The 17715-nt window shown below is 42.8% G+C and overlaps 2 protein-coding genes across 2 annotated transcripts; both read right to left on the bottom strand.

Annotated features, from left to right (window-relative positions):
• Positions 1 to 341: 341 nt before the first annotated feature.
• On the bottom strand, positions 342 to 14909 carry anapc4 (anaphase promoting complex subunit 4; the record flags this gene model as incomplete). The annotated part of the gene is made up of 27 exons (XM_080550242.1): positions 342 to 631; positions 1024 to 1147; positions 2144 to 2314; positions 2685 to 2765; positions 2904 to 3005; positions 3111 to 3149; positions 3240 to 3301; positions 3877 to 3974; positions 4141 to 4234; positions 4395 to 4451; positions 4534 to 4590; positions 4677 to 4723; positions 4884 to 4939; positions 5098 to 5149; positions 5974 to 6074; positions 7452 to 7528; positions 7880 to 7922; positions 9391 to 9455; positions 11576 to 11746; positions 12121 to 12228; positions 12865 to 12949; positions 13491 to 13535; positions 13631 to 13657; positions 13995 to 14069; positions 14198 to 14330; positions 14538 to 14643; positions 14802 to 14909. The coding sequence occupies 27 exons, from the start codon at positions 14907 to 14909 to the stop codon at positions 380 to 382; spliced, it is 2436 nt and encodes an 811-aa protein (XP_080406368.1). The 3' UTR covers positions 342 to 379.
• A 2055-nt stretch (positions 14910 to 16964) lies between these two features.
• Positions 16965 to 17459, bottom strand: LOC308175730 (histone H2A-like; the record flags this gene model as incomplete). The annotated part of the gene is made up of 1 exon (XM_080550278.1): positions 16965 to 17459. One exon carries the CDS (start codon positions 17457 to 17459, stop codon positions 17073 to 17075), a length of 387 nt encoding a protein of 128 aa, XP_080406404.1. The 3' UTR covers positions 16965 to 17072.
• Positions 17460 to 17715: the final 256 nt, after the last annotated feature.

Genomic DNA, 17715 nt, shown 5'->3' with positions numbered 1-17715 from the left:
AACCACAAAGCCCTTTTAAGATAGTCACTTTAATATTTAACCGTTGTCCCCACCCCAACCACAAAAATAAATGATGTATCAGGCATTCTTTTGACCAAATCCTAACATACTACTTTTATAATGACATTCTGGGTTTGGTCAGTTTAACAGATGTTCTCTATGAAGGCTCTAGGGCATTAAGATACAACTGGACATGTCTAAACACAACAAATCAGAGGATTAACCACAAAGACAAGAAGCTCATATGAATTAGTTTTTATTTTTTGGGAGTTTGAGGGAAAAGTGCTAGAAGGAAGGGAGAATTTAAAAAAGTGGCTGAAGCCAGCTGAGGAGGAGGAGGTGGGGTTGGGGATGATACCGGGCCGAAAATGAAGTGCTGCTATGAAAGTTCCAAAGCTTCCTCAGATTCCAGCTGCTCCTCGGCGCTCCTTTGTGCCACGTCCTCTCCTCCCTGGCCCTCCGTCTCCTCCTTGGCCTGGGCCTCAGCCTCCCCCTCAGCCTGGCTGGAGGTCAGGGTGTCCTCAAGTCCCTCCTGGTCAGCTGTGGCATTCTGCGACTCGGGCACCTCTTCGTCGTCCTCATCCTCCACGTCCATCTCGTAGACTCGGACATGCCGCAGGTTAGAGCTCAGCTGGGGAGACGGACGGACGGACAGACAGACAGACACAGAGAAGAAAGATGCCACCTCAGACAGGGATTCTGAGCCATGTACTGTATTTCTCAAACTACTGGTAAAGGCCTGTCTACTGTGTTGGTGATAATTGCAAGGTCACTCAGCTACATGATTACTTAAATCTTAAATGTCCAGTATGTAGTTTTGAGCTTTAACATGGCGCTAAATGGCAATGATAAATCAGTAGTCATCAATAATCACATTATTATATTGGTCTCTGATTATATAGTATATAATCACATTATTATATTGCTCCCCCCCAAACTACCCTTTAATGAACCCTGGTAAAGGCCCCCCCCCCCCAAACTAACCTTAATGAAGCCTAGTAACACCCCATCATTAACTCTTACCACGCAGGCCACTTTGCGGATCCCGTTTACAGCCACAAACTGGGCCTTCAAGTTCTCCAGGTCCCGCCACTGGTTCTCCAACGCCAGGCCCTCAGCAGGGATGGCGCCGCTCTGCTGGTCCAACCTGAGAACACAGACAGACAGCACGGCACGGTGAGCACGCGCCTCCCCATCCGCCGATAGGATTTGGGAGACAATTCCAGAAGGTATGAGAGGAGAATTGACAACTCGTGGGAGACAACATGTCTGGTCCTCGGACATGAGTACAAAATGTTTTTTTAAAGATCAGACGAGAATATTTAGTCTAGAAGCTTTTCACTATCAGATATTAGCGAGTTGTTTGTCCAAATGTTCTGCCTGTAGTGACTTTTGCTGTGATATGATTGGAAAATGTCTATTTCAGGGCGAGGCTTAGCGATAGGTCCATTACATGTCAGCTGCATGTTAGGTCATAATTTGGTAGCTTTTATACTCCTGACAGTGCTTGCCTGTAATCACAGTTACAGGTGGATCAGAACTGAAGGGGTGGGGGTGAGGTGAAGGACAGGGGAGGCTGGTGGAGGTAGAAATCGTGTTATGGTTAGATAGATGTGATTTGATACCATTCCTTGTTCTATTCCATGCATTACAATGAGCCCGTCCTCCGATTTCTACTTCCACCAGCCTCCCCGGTGTAGGTACAATTGGATACGCAGCCCCTCATCTGGCACAGCTTCTTAACAATAGACAATAGACAATAGCCAGATTCAATAAGTTGGAATGAGCCGTTGCCAAATGTTTGTGTCATATGTTTGTGTATTTCCATATTTTTACCCATGTATTTTATTGTGGCACATTCCTATGCATTACAGTAATGTATTTACTGCCACGTGGGACCAATGAAGGAAAGTCACTGAAAGGAAGGACACTGAATGGTGTTAGGAACACAGGTTTATGTGTGAAGGTGATTTGGGACCTCACACAGAGACACAGACACACACAAAGACACAGAGACACACACATACATACATACATACACACACACACACACAAAGACACACAGAGACACACACACACACACACACACACACCCACACACAAAGACACACAGAGACACACAGAGACACACACACACACACACCTGAGGGCTGGGTCCCAGTTGAACTCCTGCGTGCAGCTGAGGGCGGAGCCTAGCGGGAGCTGGGCCAGGACACGCCCCCTGTTCTCCTCCTGCTCCGACGCTCGCAGCACCACTGTTAATGTCTCGTCGTCATAGAAACGAGCATCTGTACAGCTGTACACACTGTCATTGCTGGAAAGAAAAAAAACACATACAGAGGTATGGGGTACTGTGGGTCTAAAATTGTGCAGTTTACCATTACCACTAAAATAATGTTTTTTGGGGGATAATTTTGGGGGAATACTTTTTATACTGTTGTGTCAGTTATAGCAGATTATGCACGTGTTGACCCTGTACCTTGCCTGTGTAGCTTAAGACAGTATCGTTTAAAATGCAGGATTGTGGTATAATTTACCTCTTCTAGCATTGTGACTGCCAATGGCACCTGGTCCTAGCATAGATTTTTCTTATGATGGCTGATGTATAGATGATTCACTTACTTCGCTTTGGATAAAAAAACATCTGCTAAATGTCAACAAAACGTTAATATAAAGATACTCACTGAGCTCCTGCAGCCTCATCATCAATACTGTGGCTAAGAACATTGCTCAGATCAATCGCCATGACACCATTTGGAACAGGCCTGGGAAACACACAGCACACGCAACCACACACGCAAACACACAGGCAAACACACACACAAAACATTGGTTTTGAGATCAAAATGAAACTGGACAACCACATTTCAATTGTAGTTATTGTAGTAATTGTTTTGTTGTACCTGTATGGGTCGGTTCCCTTCCGAAGTAGGTAAAGCTTCCATGGTGAAATCTCTGGCATGCAGAACAGCACATAGTGCATATTGTTCTTCTTTTCATTATACCTGGACAAGCAATAATAGTCTGTTATTAATAGGATCATTATGAGAGGGCTTTTGGTGAAATGTCACCAGAGAGATGAAAATACTTATTCGCTTTACTGTACTTACAATGATGGAAGTTCAAAAAGTCTTGGTGTGTTTTCTGAACTAGATAAGATAAGAGACACATAAATGAGACCAGTACTCTTTAACAAACAGAATTCATTCATTAAAAACAATGTGAAATGAAGCCCTTACCTCCCAGGCACAGTGTACAGACGCAAACACACAGCCTGTTTCACAGACTTCCCAATGACCTCCTATACACAGAGACAAATATATTAATATATTATACTATATATATATAATAGTATTTAATATAATTGAATTTCCCACGATAATGAAATAGAAAGTAAAAGAATAATCTCAACTGTTATAGTTGACTGCATTTGAGAGTTAACGTAGTTTCATGCACGTTAATACATACAAGGACACAGTGTCTGGCGTGGTGTATCTTGTTACTGCAGTAAAATCATATTACCACAAGTAAATGAGCGAAAGGCGGGAAAGTGAGGGATGGGAGGATGTGCAAGTGAGGGATGAGAGGGAGAGAGAGGCAGATTACACTATGACAGACCTCTCTCTGACGGGGAGAGTTAGTTCGATTGATGGTTTGCATTCCTGATAAGAGAAGCTCTTGAGTCAGCAGATTCTGAGCCAACCTTCACCCCCCTGCTATACTGTATATGTGAGTTGCAGGGGATACTAAAGCTACAAGAATATTAATTCCTTTCTGTGAGCAGGACTGTGTGTGTCTGGGTCTAGGTGTGTGAGTGTGTATGTTTTGCCTGTGTGTGTGTGTGTGTGTGCGCACACGCATGTGTGTTCTACTTACAGCGGGTTTATGTAGACACAATTCAATCACACCCTCCATCATCCTCTTCACAAAATGGAGGGACTTCTGAGGGTATGAGGGGAACAGCAATGGGCTCTCTAGACACAACCAAATCAATCAACAAATCAATCTTACAGTCAAATCAATCAATCAATCAACCAGTGACATCAGTTTAGTCCAAGTTAATCAGTTAAACAATTGAGGCGCACACACAACGCACACAACAAACCAAACGCCAACATCTAATTAAAGGTCATAGTTCACCTTTCAAGTGTGTGCTTTCCTTCAGAAATTTCAGCCATTGGTTCCCTTTGGTGTTGGGCGGAGACACAAGGTCCTCGTCCTCATCCTTCAGGTACTGCACAATATAAAAGAAGGTCCAGTACTGATCTCATGACGGTGCGGTACACAGACACACACACACACACACACACACACACACACACACACACACACACACCCACACAGAGAGATCAGTACTGATCAGTCACACAGACACACACAGACACACAGCTTACCTGGCCGACCCGTTCAACATTGAAGTACTTTCCCTTTCGGTCGAACAGCTCTTCGTTCTGTCAGAGGAGGGGAGAGGGCATGTCAATGACTCGTCTGTGAGAAGCTATGGAATAGGAAGTGTCATTCTCCTCATCTCACCTCACTAAAATGCTCAGAAAGGAAGTCTGCCACAAAGGCAATGTCCTTCTGGGTCATCTGAGAAGTCAATGAAACAGGTATGACATTATAAAACAATTGACAAAAAGCATCCATTGTAAACTGTGATTATGATTCTCTTTCACCTTGTTGAGCTCCAGAGGGACATGATCCTCTGACATCCTGAGCATAGCTGCATTGGAATAAACATTTGGAGGATTTGTCATTCAAAACCAATCCTATTTGAAATTATATTCTAGACTAATAATAATTATATTCTAGACTAATACACAAGCAATGAGATGAAAAGTGCCATTCAAGTCACCGTCAATCCCACCAAAATGGGAACTCACCGACATACAGCCATCGGAAAAAAGCTTTGAAGTTCTTCATGCTCTTGTCAATGACTCTGAGTGAGAGAAACACAGAGGTAAACAACACAGAGTGGAGAAGTCTCACACCATAACACCAAGGAATTTACTGAGGAAGTTTGCTTGTTTTTGTGTTTGTGTTCTTTTAGAACAGAAACTGGATGAGAAAAGCACATTAAGAGGTCTGCAAACTCACTGGAGAAGTTCATTGGCTTTCAACGTGAATGAGCCCACTGCTGTAATAGCATCTGTTTAATAACAAAAAGAAAAGAAATATTCACACAATATGTATTCAACAACAAACAGTTTGAACAAAGCTTACTGTGTGTATATACGTATATATTTATATATATAACGTATTTTATAAGTCGCATCAGTCAAAAAATGTGTCATGAAGAGGAAAAAAACATAACATAATATACCTGTGTATAACAACTGGACTATAAATCGCATTTCTTTCCATTTTTATTTCACAAAATCCAACACCAAGAACAGACATTTAATCTGGAAAGGAAAGTTATTCAACTACACAATAGCACACAGAACAACAGGCTGAATAGAAGTCCGGTATGTTAACGTAACACATTAACAGTTATTCAGCTACACAATAGCATAAAGAACATACCTGGGAGGCTGAATAGGCTAAATTAACACAACAAGCCACGAGTCCAACAAGCGAGTTACCGGTAAGCAAGTTCACCAAGCTCCCGATCTCATTCCACATCACTGAATATGATATATGAATATGAATATGATATATGAGTGAATTTGATATATATTAGTCGCACCTGACTAAGTCGCAGGACCAGCCAAACTATGAAAACAAGTGTGACTTATAGTCCAGAAAATACAGTACAAATATTGCCATGATCTTCACACCGATTAAATCGTGAATCAATTATGCCCCAAGATTCCTCTACTCATCGTGATAAACAGCATCTTTTACGTGAAGCACATGCTTTGGGAAAAGTGCTATATAAATAAACCTTTTATTACTATTATGAAGGATCCTTGACGACCATAACTGTGCTTTTTATCAATGAAGACAACGGGGATGTGGGTCACACAGTACCTTCTATAGCTGCAGCGTCCAGGCCCAGAGGTTCAAACTTCTGTTTCCACAGGGACATCCCCTTCACCTCACTGAGGTGGTACAACAGAGCCTCTGACCCGCTGGAGGGAGAGAGGGAGAGAGGAAGAGAGGGAGAGAGGGAGAGAGGAAGAGAGGGAGAGAGGAAGAGAGGAAGAGAGGGAGAGAGGGAGAGAGGGAGAGAGGAAGAGAGGAAGAGAGGAAGAGAGGAAGAGAGGAAGAGAGGGAGAGAGGGAGAGAGGAAGAGAGGAAGAGAGGGAGAGAGGAAGAGAGGAAGAGAGGGAGAGAGGAAGAGAGGAAGAGAGGAAGAGAGGGAGAGAGGGAGAGAGGGAGAGAGGAAGAGAGGAAGAGAGGGAGAGAGGAAGAGAGGAAGAGAGGGAGAGAGGGAGAGAGGAAGAGAGGAAGAGAGGAAGAGAGGGAGAGAGGGAGAGAGGAAGAGAGGAAGAGAGGGAGAGAGGAAGAGAGGAAGAGAGGGAGAGAGGGAGAGAGGAAGAGAGGGAGAGAGGGAGAAACAACAATGTGGGATTGGTTGGTTTTACAAAACCACCTTGGGGCCTATTCTGATTTCCTTATGCTCTGCGCCTTGTAGGCACTTCCGGCACCACACTTTCCAAGATGTATTATTCATAGGCGTTCCAGACTTTTACGCGCTCGTAAAATCATAGCCACTGCCTCAAAATCTCACCCCTCTGGTCCCCTAGAGAATTCATTTACGAGTAAAATGTTAGGAATGCTTGTCCTATGGCTATAAAAGCTTTATTTTATCAAATATAAAAACTGGAATCTCATCATTATTATTATTATTATTATTAGGCTTTAAATATCCAAATAGCATGCTCTTTGCCATAGCCCACCTGCTTTGGAATGGAATTGAATGTTGGAGAATAATGTGCCAGGTTTGCCACAAGAAACTTCTAATGGTGCTGGAGGGGTTCTTCACAGCAGTACAACATGGTTGTGTTCTCTCATGTCAATAAGCCACAAGAACGCAATGGAAATAACTAAACCTTTTATTTTAATACTCAATCTTTTCAGTTTGTAAAGCGTCTTTGAGTGTCTAGAAAAGTGCTATATAAGTCTAATGTATTATTATTATTATTATTATTATTATTATTATTAAACCGCAGGCACAGAAAGATGTATAAGCCTGCAACAATTATATTTAGTGATAGTGCCATCAATCATTCATGGTGATTATACTGCATTGCAAAATCAGTAGTATATAATAATAATAATCATAATCATAAATTATGAAGAAAAAAAGGTAAAGAAAAATAAAATTAAACTTACTACTGTATTCAAAATACACATAAAGTTGCCTCAGCCAATATAGCAGATCAAGAATAATTGGTATTCTATTTTCTTCACAGTTAAACATTCACTTTATGCCAGGAGAACATCAGGTCACAGTTTAAGATGAGTGGATAAGAGGAGAGGATTAGGACTAGCTGAGTGGATACCTCTGCAGATGGCTGATCACCAGCTTCTGGATGCTGGAGTAAGAGGACTCTATAGACTGGCCCAGCTTCTTCAGCCCCTGAGAGGAACACAGCAACGTAGCAAAGCAAAACTGAGCAACTCATAGTATTGTTGAATTGATAAATGAACAAGATACTGTCATCAACCCAACACCCCAAGCCACATTCTCAATATGGTCAACCGTATAGTATGTGCTTTGAGATTGTACACGTGAAAAGCTCCTTACAAAAATAAAATATTATTATTGTTATCATCGTTATTAGTTACAGTTAGTAATAGTTACACTGTACTAAAGAGGTATTAAGCCTCTCAAAGTACATATAGTTCAGCACAGAGCACTTTGAGGTGGGCTGGGTTGACACACGGGTAGGAAATGGAGGGAAAAAATATTTCAACTTCTTTTACTCACTTTGACGGTCAGTTGATTCATGAGGAGGGCCTGCAGTTCAGGGCTGAATAGAAATCAAGAATAGTTACAATCTGTTTTCCATATTCATATTTGACACAACGTGCGAGTTTACTAAACTACTAAATGGCCACCTCCAGTTTAATTCAACAGTTTACTAGAGTTTGCATGTCAAAAGAAAAGCCCTAAACACCTCAAAATCAACCATCTCCATGCACAGTTGGTTCAGTGAAATACTCAAGTGCCACCTTCTGGACTTTTAAAGTATTGCACCTACAATTAATAACCTGTTCACCATCATTCCTCATCTCGCCCCTCAGACTTCACAGCTACTTACAGTGTGCAGGCAATATTTGGAGGCACACTGTCTACCTGTGAGACAGCATCTTTCCAACTTCGTATTCCAACAGCTACTTCATTAGCTGATAAAAAAGCATATTCTGCTGAGTACAGTAGCGTAAAAGTGCAACTTGACTAGGGCTGCACGATTTGGGGAAAAAATCGAATTGCGATTATTTGGACAGATATCGCGATTGCGATTAATTTGCGATTATTATTTTTTTAAATAGCAAAAAAAAAAAAAAAAAAAAAAAAAAACGTTTTTGTAAAGTGTGGCCATATCTCCGGCTAGGAAGGTCGTATCAACGTGCAGTTTGTTTGTACGTCTTCAGGGGACTTAGAGGCTCCCTCCTCTAGCACCCCCACAGCCCGAGCTACGAGTGAAAGAACTAAACTTACATTGGGTTGCTTTAAAGTTGGGTTGCTTTAAAATCAAGCTTCAGATTAAAACATGTGATGGAGCATTACTAACCTGACTCAGGTGGTTTGTTTCACACAACCATCTAGGAAAGCTTAATTGGAAGCTGTTTGGAAAAGGGCAGGTACTTTCAAAAAATACTTGGCAGGTGATTGGATGAATCTATCTATTTTCAGAGAGCATTACCACATGATACCATCAAACTACTTCTGCTGAAGCCATTATCCACCATGAATGTTGCTATTGCTAGCTACCGAAACGTGGGCGTTTCACGTGCGATGTTGTTGGTGTGCGTTCATTGACGTTGACGTTCATTGACGTTCACGTTCATTGTTGACGTTCATTGTTGACGTTCATTGACGTTGACGTTCATTGACGTTGAATCCGACGCGCTGTATGACGTATCCCATACGGGTAGTGGTGGTCTAGTGAGTTGGACTTGTGATCGGAAGGTTGTGTGAGTTCAAATCCCGCCTGAAACCACACCACTACTAGTGTGCCCTTGAGTAAGGCACTTAGCCCTCAGTTACTCCAGGGGGAATGTCCCTGTAATTCGTAATTGTAAATCGCTTTGGATTAAAAGCGTCAGCTAAATAGCAAAAAAAAAAAAAAAAGTAAAAAAAAAAAAAAAAAAAGAAAATCGCAGGCAAATCGCAGGCTTTGCGATTAGCTAATCGCATAATTTCAAATCGCGATTTCGATTTAAAATCGATTAATCGTGCAGCCCTAAACTTGACCACAGTGACTTTTTTCTCACCTCGACTGCCCCCACAGCAAAAGCTCCAGGAACTCATCTTGAACTTGCGTGCTGGTGTTCTTCTCCTAAAAACATGGAGGTAAAAACATGCATCAATTCAGACTATAGAACTGTGGTCCTCAATCCTGGTCCAGAAGCACCACAGTGGTTTGTGTCCCCGCCTAGTGCTATCACACTTGATTGACAAAAACAACAAAAAACACTTCAAATGTTTTCCCTCCAACAGTACGGTAATGATGAGGTCATGACAGTTTGTTGACCATGTACCTTGTGTAAATAATGGGACAGGGAAGAATGTTTTCTTCAGTTGGCTCGATACTCTAAAAGATTGGATTTGAAATCAAACCATTTTTATGAGGGTTAGAGTATGTCAGCTTTATTTGTGGGTAATTGTATACATATTGGATTCACCATTTAGAAATGCTAACACGTATAGTATAGTACTTATAATAGTCCCCCTATTTCATGCCACCAAAAGCAATGGGACAATTGGCTTGACAGGTGTTTCTGATAAGTCAGGTCTGATCCGTCACATAATTTGTGCAGGTGTCAATGTCTAGCACTGATTCTAGGCTTTGCGTTTGCCTTTGGGGTCTTCCATTGATGTCTGTCAAAATATAGAGTATAGTACACTATAGGGATGCACGATATGCATTTTTTCCAACCGATACCGATACCGATGTTAACCCGCTTCTCGTGGCCGATAACCGATATGATAACAGATATTTTTATTTTTTATTTTTTATTTCCTAGCACCAGGGGAGCCCCCCCCCTCCCAAATTTCGTTGTTTGGTACCTGTACTATATCAATGACAATAAAGACCATTCAGATATAATTTCACAGTTGATAACCTGTAGTTCATGCACACCTGAAGGTAAGAAAGGCTATGTAGTGAGCAAAGATTGATGATTTAATATTCCATAGTGATCTCACCAAATCTAACTTACATCACTATTGTTAACACAACAAAGAGAACACTTCTGACTCTTCAAATGTTCATTTATTATTTCCTCTAACAAACAGAATCTGTTATAGACAGTGCACAATGCTTTTTTTTTGCCAAGATCTGGCCTCCTTTTATGAAAACAAAAAAGGCTCACCTAAGAGTAATTTATTACCGCGGATGGCTGTCGCAGTATGCGAACCGGAGAACTCCTGCGCATGCAGCAGTGTCTTCTTCATATTGAAGTCCTCATCCAGCCACTGGGCCGTCAAACTAAGCATACTGACTGGACTAATGTCAGAAGTCCATATGTCCGTGGTAAAACTTATCTGGCTTACGCTAGTATCGATCAGACTATGGATGTGTGTGGCGACTGTATCATACATAGCAGGCAGGCACACGTCTGCAAAATAGCGGCGACTTGGGAGTGTATACCGGGGCTCTAAATGTGAAATTAGCTGGCGAAATCCTTTATCTTCTACTACAGAGAAAGGCTGGTCGTCGAGGGCCATCAACTCCATTATTTTTTCATTGATTGCTTGAGCCTTTGAGCTGTCTCGAGTGAACTTCCTGCAGTTTTCAAATGCGTGTTCAATAGGCACAGCAGCTTTTTTTTTCGCGGCTAGGCTACCTTGTTCTGCTACTACTAGTGCTTGATATTCCTTCCATACAGCGTGCTTGCAATGGTGAATCTTAAGGTGACTTATGAGATTCGTTGTGTTGTAACTCGTAGACCTTTGCCCTCCTCTCCGAACTTTTGTCGAACATGTATTGCAAATTGCAAACGCACTATCTGCCTCAGAAACTCTGCAGAATGTCAGACACACCGGGGAAGGCATGTTTCGCTCTCGTCTCGTCTATACACTGCGTGCCTGTACGCAGGCGCAGCAGCATGAGCGCGGAAACCGGAAGCAGAAATATTTCCGGCTTCATATTATCGGCTCTATATCGGCTACAATTTTATAAAACCGATAAATACCGATAAACATTAATTTCCCATTATCGGGCCGATAAATATCGGTGCCGATAATATCGTGCATCCCTAGTACACTATATTCACAAATATATACCATCACAAAAAAATTCTTCACTTTAACCTCACAGGTATATATGTTTGATTCAAAATCCAAACTTTGCGAGTATACCGCCAAAACAAAAAATAAAATGCTTCACGGCCCCATGACTTATGCAGGCCACCGTAGTTATTTCTCTTAGCAAACAAAACGGGACCCGGCGCTTACCTGGACAAACTTGGTGAGCCGCAGGTCCATCTGCATCAGGATGTCCTCCCAGGCCTCGCACATGCAGGTGAGAGAGAGGCGCAGGTACTGCAGCAGGGTGGAGATGTGGGTGAACTTGCGGGCCATCCTAGTGACCTCAGGGAGGCAGTCTGACAACAGCCCTGTGTCCAGCTGGAGGAGACAGTGAACATGGATTTATTTATTTATCCAATTGTTTAGGAAGTAGTAGGGACAGATGTGATGAACGCACTGAATTAACAAGAGCCAGATGAATTGCGGCATAACACTTGAAGATGCTTAGTGAAAGAATAGAAAAAGCAAAAAAAAACGAAAAGCATCAAAAGAATTATTGCAGTGGAACATTAGAAGTGAAGGAGGAGTGAAGGAGGAACTAAAAGGACCAGAGTATCAGGAACTTACGAGAGAGAGAGGCTGACAGGATGAAAGAGAGGCTGACAGGAAGAAAGAGAGGCTGACAGGAAGAAAGAGAGGCTGACAGGATGAAAGAAAGTGAGGCTTCCCGTCACCTGAATGATAACTCTTACCTGGATGTAGCAGATCTCATGGTCGTTGTCAGGGGACCTGACCTCGGTGATGATAGACAGAGACTTGAGGTCGCTGGAGAGACACAGGCTGCGACAGGTCCCTGGAACCTGAGGAGGAGCAGTTTGAAGTCACAACGTGACTCACGCAGGTGAGACAAACACACAAGGCACATCCTCTTTCTGCTGAAGTACACACTTGTACACTTGCCTGTGTATATTTGAAAGCACAGGATTGGTCGAAGTATTGTCTTTTACACACAGATCCATCCCCATTTTGAATCCAAGTGCATACTCTGGGAAAAGTGCATACTTTGGGGGGAAAGGTGGAGAAATGGGACACTCCTACTTCCTTACAGCCATCAGCCACAGACCAAAGGAGTAATTTAATCTGGCATCTGTAATAGACCTATCGCTAAGCCACGCCCCAAAATAAAAATTGTCCAATCATATCACAGCAAAAGTCACTACAGGCAGACAAACAACTCGCTAATATCTGATGGTGAAAAGCTTCTAGACAAAATATTCTTGTCATCTTTAAAAAACATGTCTATTACTTACTTGTAAATCAGAAATTTGAACTCCCGCCATTGTAGGTCATTGAATGTCATTCAGTCACAGTCAGTCACTGTCAGTGAAGAATTTGAGCGAGCGTTGTTTGATTGTCTGAGTTTTTTTTTAAAGGGGGCGTGGCTTAGTGATAGGTCTATTGTGACCTAAATGGAGCGTGAGCAAGCGCAGCCTTACCTCTGTTAAAGTGGCGATCTTATACATTCCGTAGGCATACAACTCCACAAAACCAGACCCTCCACCAAGGACCAGGATGTTTAACCTGCACACAGATGACAACAGCAGAGGCTACAATCACCCAAAAATGCAACTCACAAATGGAACTAAATTGGACATAGATAATGGATGAGAACATGCACAATTTCTACATTAGATTTCTTTCTGTGGGCACTTAAATGAGAATGGATTGGTGCCAGATGCCATACTTAGACCAATCATATGCTGTTTAATCCACATGGGGAAGTGCCCAAGTCCACACTTCAGCTATCTCATAATAGATAAATTACACATCTACATATATGGACTATACCAACCTTGTTCCGTATACACCATACTGTAAATATCATACCATAACTGTACATATCATATTTTGTCTACACTATCATACCTTTGCACTATATCACTATTTGTACTTCTGGTAACTGCATTTCGTTGTCTGGTACATGTACTCTGCAATGACAATGAAGTTGAATCTAATCCAATATAAATCTAATCTAATTGGGATGCAGCACATGTATGATAAGGAGACTGTTTGTCTATTTGAATGGGTGTGTTATCAATCACGTGAAACTTTCAGTCCTCACCTCACTTCTCCCAAGAGGTTCATAGCCTCATCAGACTTTTCCTCACTGGAACACAAAGCGATTGGTTATGAGAACACGTGGATTCTAGTGCAGAGATCTATTTGAAATATTCATTGGAAGTTGATGACACATTGACATACCTGAAGACCTTTGATGTTGTGCTGTAACTGAGAATAGATAAGACACGGTCAAGCAAGGTCTTATTTTGCACCCTGGTCATGGAATAACTTCCAGAACACACTACATTTTAATAATCTCATCTCCCTGGGAGAGTTCTGGTCGCTCTGGTTAAGAAATGAAAAATCCTAAAATGGATTTTGTAATGTTTATCTGTTGTCCCTTTTATTGTCTATTATTCTCCAATTGTGTAACCTTGTACTTGTACTGGTGTGCTATCTTGGCCAGGTCTCCCTCGAAAGAGATTTTAATCTCAAGGGACCTACTTGTTAAAAATAATGGTTAAATAAATAATAATAATTCTTTAAAATGCAAATGCATGGTTACCTCTTCGGAAGAGTCGGCAACTTGGGAAGAAAAAGTTTGGACTCGTCTTCAGAGTTGTAGAAGGAGCTAAGCACACTGAAACACAAGGATATAGATTCCTCACCACACAGGTCAGACACGATTTAAAGGGATAGTTCACCCAAATGAACACAAGTTCTCCATATCTGTTAGTTGAACCCCTCTTCCCCTACTGTGGTCCAGACCTGCTCTCCTCCAGCACCTCCATCCAGTGCATGCAGGACACAGGGTTCTCCACAGGGAACAGGTGAAGGATTTCTGCTTTCTCTGCATCACAGAGGACCACCTGCTTGGTGTCTCCTAGACTGAAGGCCAGGACTGGGAACAACACAGACAGGCAAAGACACTACCTTAGAGAATGACATGGGTAAAATACATCTATATAATACAGCCTAGCCTGTTCTGTTTTCATCATCATCATCATTGAACATGTGGATAAACAAAAACATTATCTCAACAATATCTCAAAGTAAATATTATACTTATAACTGATAATAATGTGGTCCGCCTCTCGTCATTACTGACCTTTGCCATCAGGTCTCCAAGCGAGCGCAGTGATCTCCTTCCCTGTGTTCTCGTTGGGTGGCAAGCTCCAAACACGCTGGAAATTGGCCAATCGATGCAGTAGCAGCTACACAAACATGGTTTAGACACTGTTACCAATACAGCTTGATACAAATTGAATAACAAAAAGACTCATTGTAGGACAAACAAACATGTTGTGCGTATGGGAACACCTCTCTCATGTGTCTGACCCACTGATCTATAAATCATCAGTTGCGGCCCTACCTCGCCAGCTGTGTTCGCAAGGGCAATGAGATCTCTCTTTGGAGACCATGCCATACACAGAACAGGGTTAGGAAGCTGCTTCTCTCCAACTTGACGGAACGCAGGCATTTTGTGGGCTGAAAATAGAAAGAGTTCAAGGGTAATAATAATAATAATACATTTAATTTATGGGCGCCTTTCAAGGCTCTCAAGGACACCTTACAAGACAGTTTAAACCCACATATCAAAACATTCAAATCAACAAAGCAAAATGAGATAAAAACAGCTAAATCAGATATAACAACAAACAAAATACAGAAGATCAAACCAAGTAAGCCATTGTGAAAAGGTGTGTTTTAAGACTGGATTTGAAAGTGGTGAGAGTGTCAATATTGCGTATGTTAGGTGGCAGAGAGTTCCAGAGGCGGGGAGCAGAACGGCTGAAGGCTCTAGATCCCATAGTAGTCAGGCGGCCAGAAGGGATGACAAGTTGGTTGGCAGAGGAGGATCTGAGACTACGGGAGGGAGTGTGAGTAGGAAGGAGTTCAGAGACGTATGAGGGTGCTAGGTTATGGAGAGCCTTAAAGGTGAGTAGGAGAATCTTAAAATGAATACGGAATTTGATGGGGGAGCCTATGAAGTTGTTGGAGAACTGGAGTGATATGGTGAATGGAGGGAGTTCTAGTGATGATGCGTGCAGCTGAGTTCTGGACCAGTTGAAGTTTATGTGTGTAATGTGTGCACATACAAGAAACTATCACAGACAAAGTTATTTCACGTGGAAAGGGAAATAATAATCTCCTTTCCCTAAACTTGAAAACCAAAGAGCTACAGAAAGAGAGTCATATGAACATGGAAATACAGCCTTACACACTCACACTGTGACACAGACACACACACACACACACACACACACACACACACACACACACACACACACACACACACAAACACACACAAACAAACAAACTCGCTAGAAGAGACACATCACATATAACAGGCTAGCTAACCAGCTAGCTAGCTTGCTAACGTAAAACAAAAACAACACAGATGCATCTTACCGTGGTGAGGTGTGAGGGGACCAACAATGTTAGCTATCGTAACTTTTACATGAAATAAAACTATTTGACTGAAAACGGTTTAATTCATTCTCTGCAGAGAGAGTAGGGTTGGTGTGTCTTCACAGTCCCGCAGACAGCGCCATTGTAAACCAAAACCCTCCTGTGTCGACCAATCAGAGAGTCAACTCTGGATAGCCAATGGGAGTCGAACAACGGAATCCCCGAATGGACAAACTAAGCAAACGTTATTGCGTCCTGTGCCTTTTATTTTTTTATTTTTTACAAAATGTGTGTTTGGATAATGGGGACATGCTGGAGCCAGATGCAGATGTTGCACAGGACATCCTTGACCCCCCAACCTCCCAGTGAATTCATCTCATAATGTGACAATCCGATTCAAACCGCTGCGAGCTGCCGACTTTGCGATCATTAAGACGCCGGCTCTACCGGCTGAGCCATAGCCACCCCTATGAATTAATTTCACAATGTGAGTTATTATGGCCAGTGAAATAGAAGGCTTAGCACCCAACACATGGCCATGCATGTCACCATTAAAGGCGGCTACTATCGACGAGCCCTTTGGCTTGTTGTCACCTCCCTCACGTCTCGGACTGACATTGAACACGAGCCTCGTCCACCATGCCCGCCTTAAATTCAAACCCTAAAACCTCCCGCTCCTTTGTTTGCCCTCTACCCCGTTTATTAATGCTATTACATTAGTTAAATATCTTTTTTTTGTAACAAAGTGACGCCAGTGCGAATTCTAATCTTGAAAATCATTTATAGAAAGCCAAATCTATTCTTAACAGTTGGGTTTCAAAGAGATGCATTTGAAAATATGTACGGACAAAAATGGAAAGTTTGTCAATGTAATCCTTTATCATCAACCCGCTCTGCTTTGTAACATGACCAACCAAGCCAACTTCAATTACATATGGAGGAACAACATTAACTGCATAACACCCTGAGGATGTAGGACAATGTTATTGATACAGCACATGAGGCCGAAAGAAAGAATTGTCTAACCGTGTTGTGGGTGCCTCTTCTCTACCTCGTGTGGGCGCATATCCGTGAAATGAAAGTGGGTGTATAATGTTACATCACGAAACTAATCATACCACACTTTAACAACTTTTAAGAGGGCGGAGGAATGGATTGCACTTCTGGAGAGAAAAGTGGTTGGCTCTTAAAAGAGCCTTTGGGGTTCAATAGTTATGACGAAGTGGGCCTTTTACTTGGCTTTGGCGGGCTTCTCGGTCTTCTTGGGGAGCAGCACTGCCTGGATGTTGGGCAGCACACCACCCTGAGCGATGGTCACACCGCCCAGCAGTTTGTTCAGTTCCTCGTCGTTACGGACGGCCAACTGCAGATGACGGGGGATGATACGAGACTTCTTGTTGTCGCGGGCGGCGTTGCCGGCCAACTCCAGGATCTCAGCCGTCAGGTACTCGAGCACGGCGGCCAGGTAGACCGGTGCGCCGGCGCCCACACGATGGGCATAGTTGCCCTTACGCAGGAGCCTGTGTACACGACCCACTGGGAACTGGAGCCCAGCACGAGAAGAACGGGTCTTCGCCTTGGCTCTGGCCTTGCCTCCGGTTTTACCTCTTCCTGACATTTTCTGGATTCTAGCGAGTTCCGTAAGTACAGAAGAAAAGAGTCTGAAATAATAAAAACCTGCGTAGTGTGTCGTACTTATAGCTCACCGTGACCGGCGTTCATTGGCCACCAGGCCGATGACACCTCATCCAATTGGCTCTCTCCGTTCATGCTGCGGCTACAGCTGGACCCTTCTCAATTGGCGAGCAACGGACCAATCCGGCCTCGGAGCAGAGACGCGCATGTGCGCGCGCCCTCCCGCCACGCCCCGCGAA

This window comes from Nansenia antarctica (genome assembly GCF_963989245.1).
Source record: "Nansenia antarctica genome assembly, chromosome: 1".
Lineage (NCBI taxonomy): Eukaryota > Metazoa > Chordata > Actinopteri > Argentiniformes > Microstomatidae > Nansenia > Nansenia antarctica.
The sequence above is the reverse complement of the archived record's forward strand: the minus strand, read 5'-3'. Positions and strand labels throughout refer to the sequence as shown.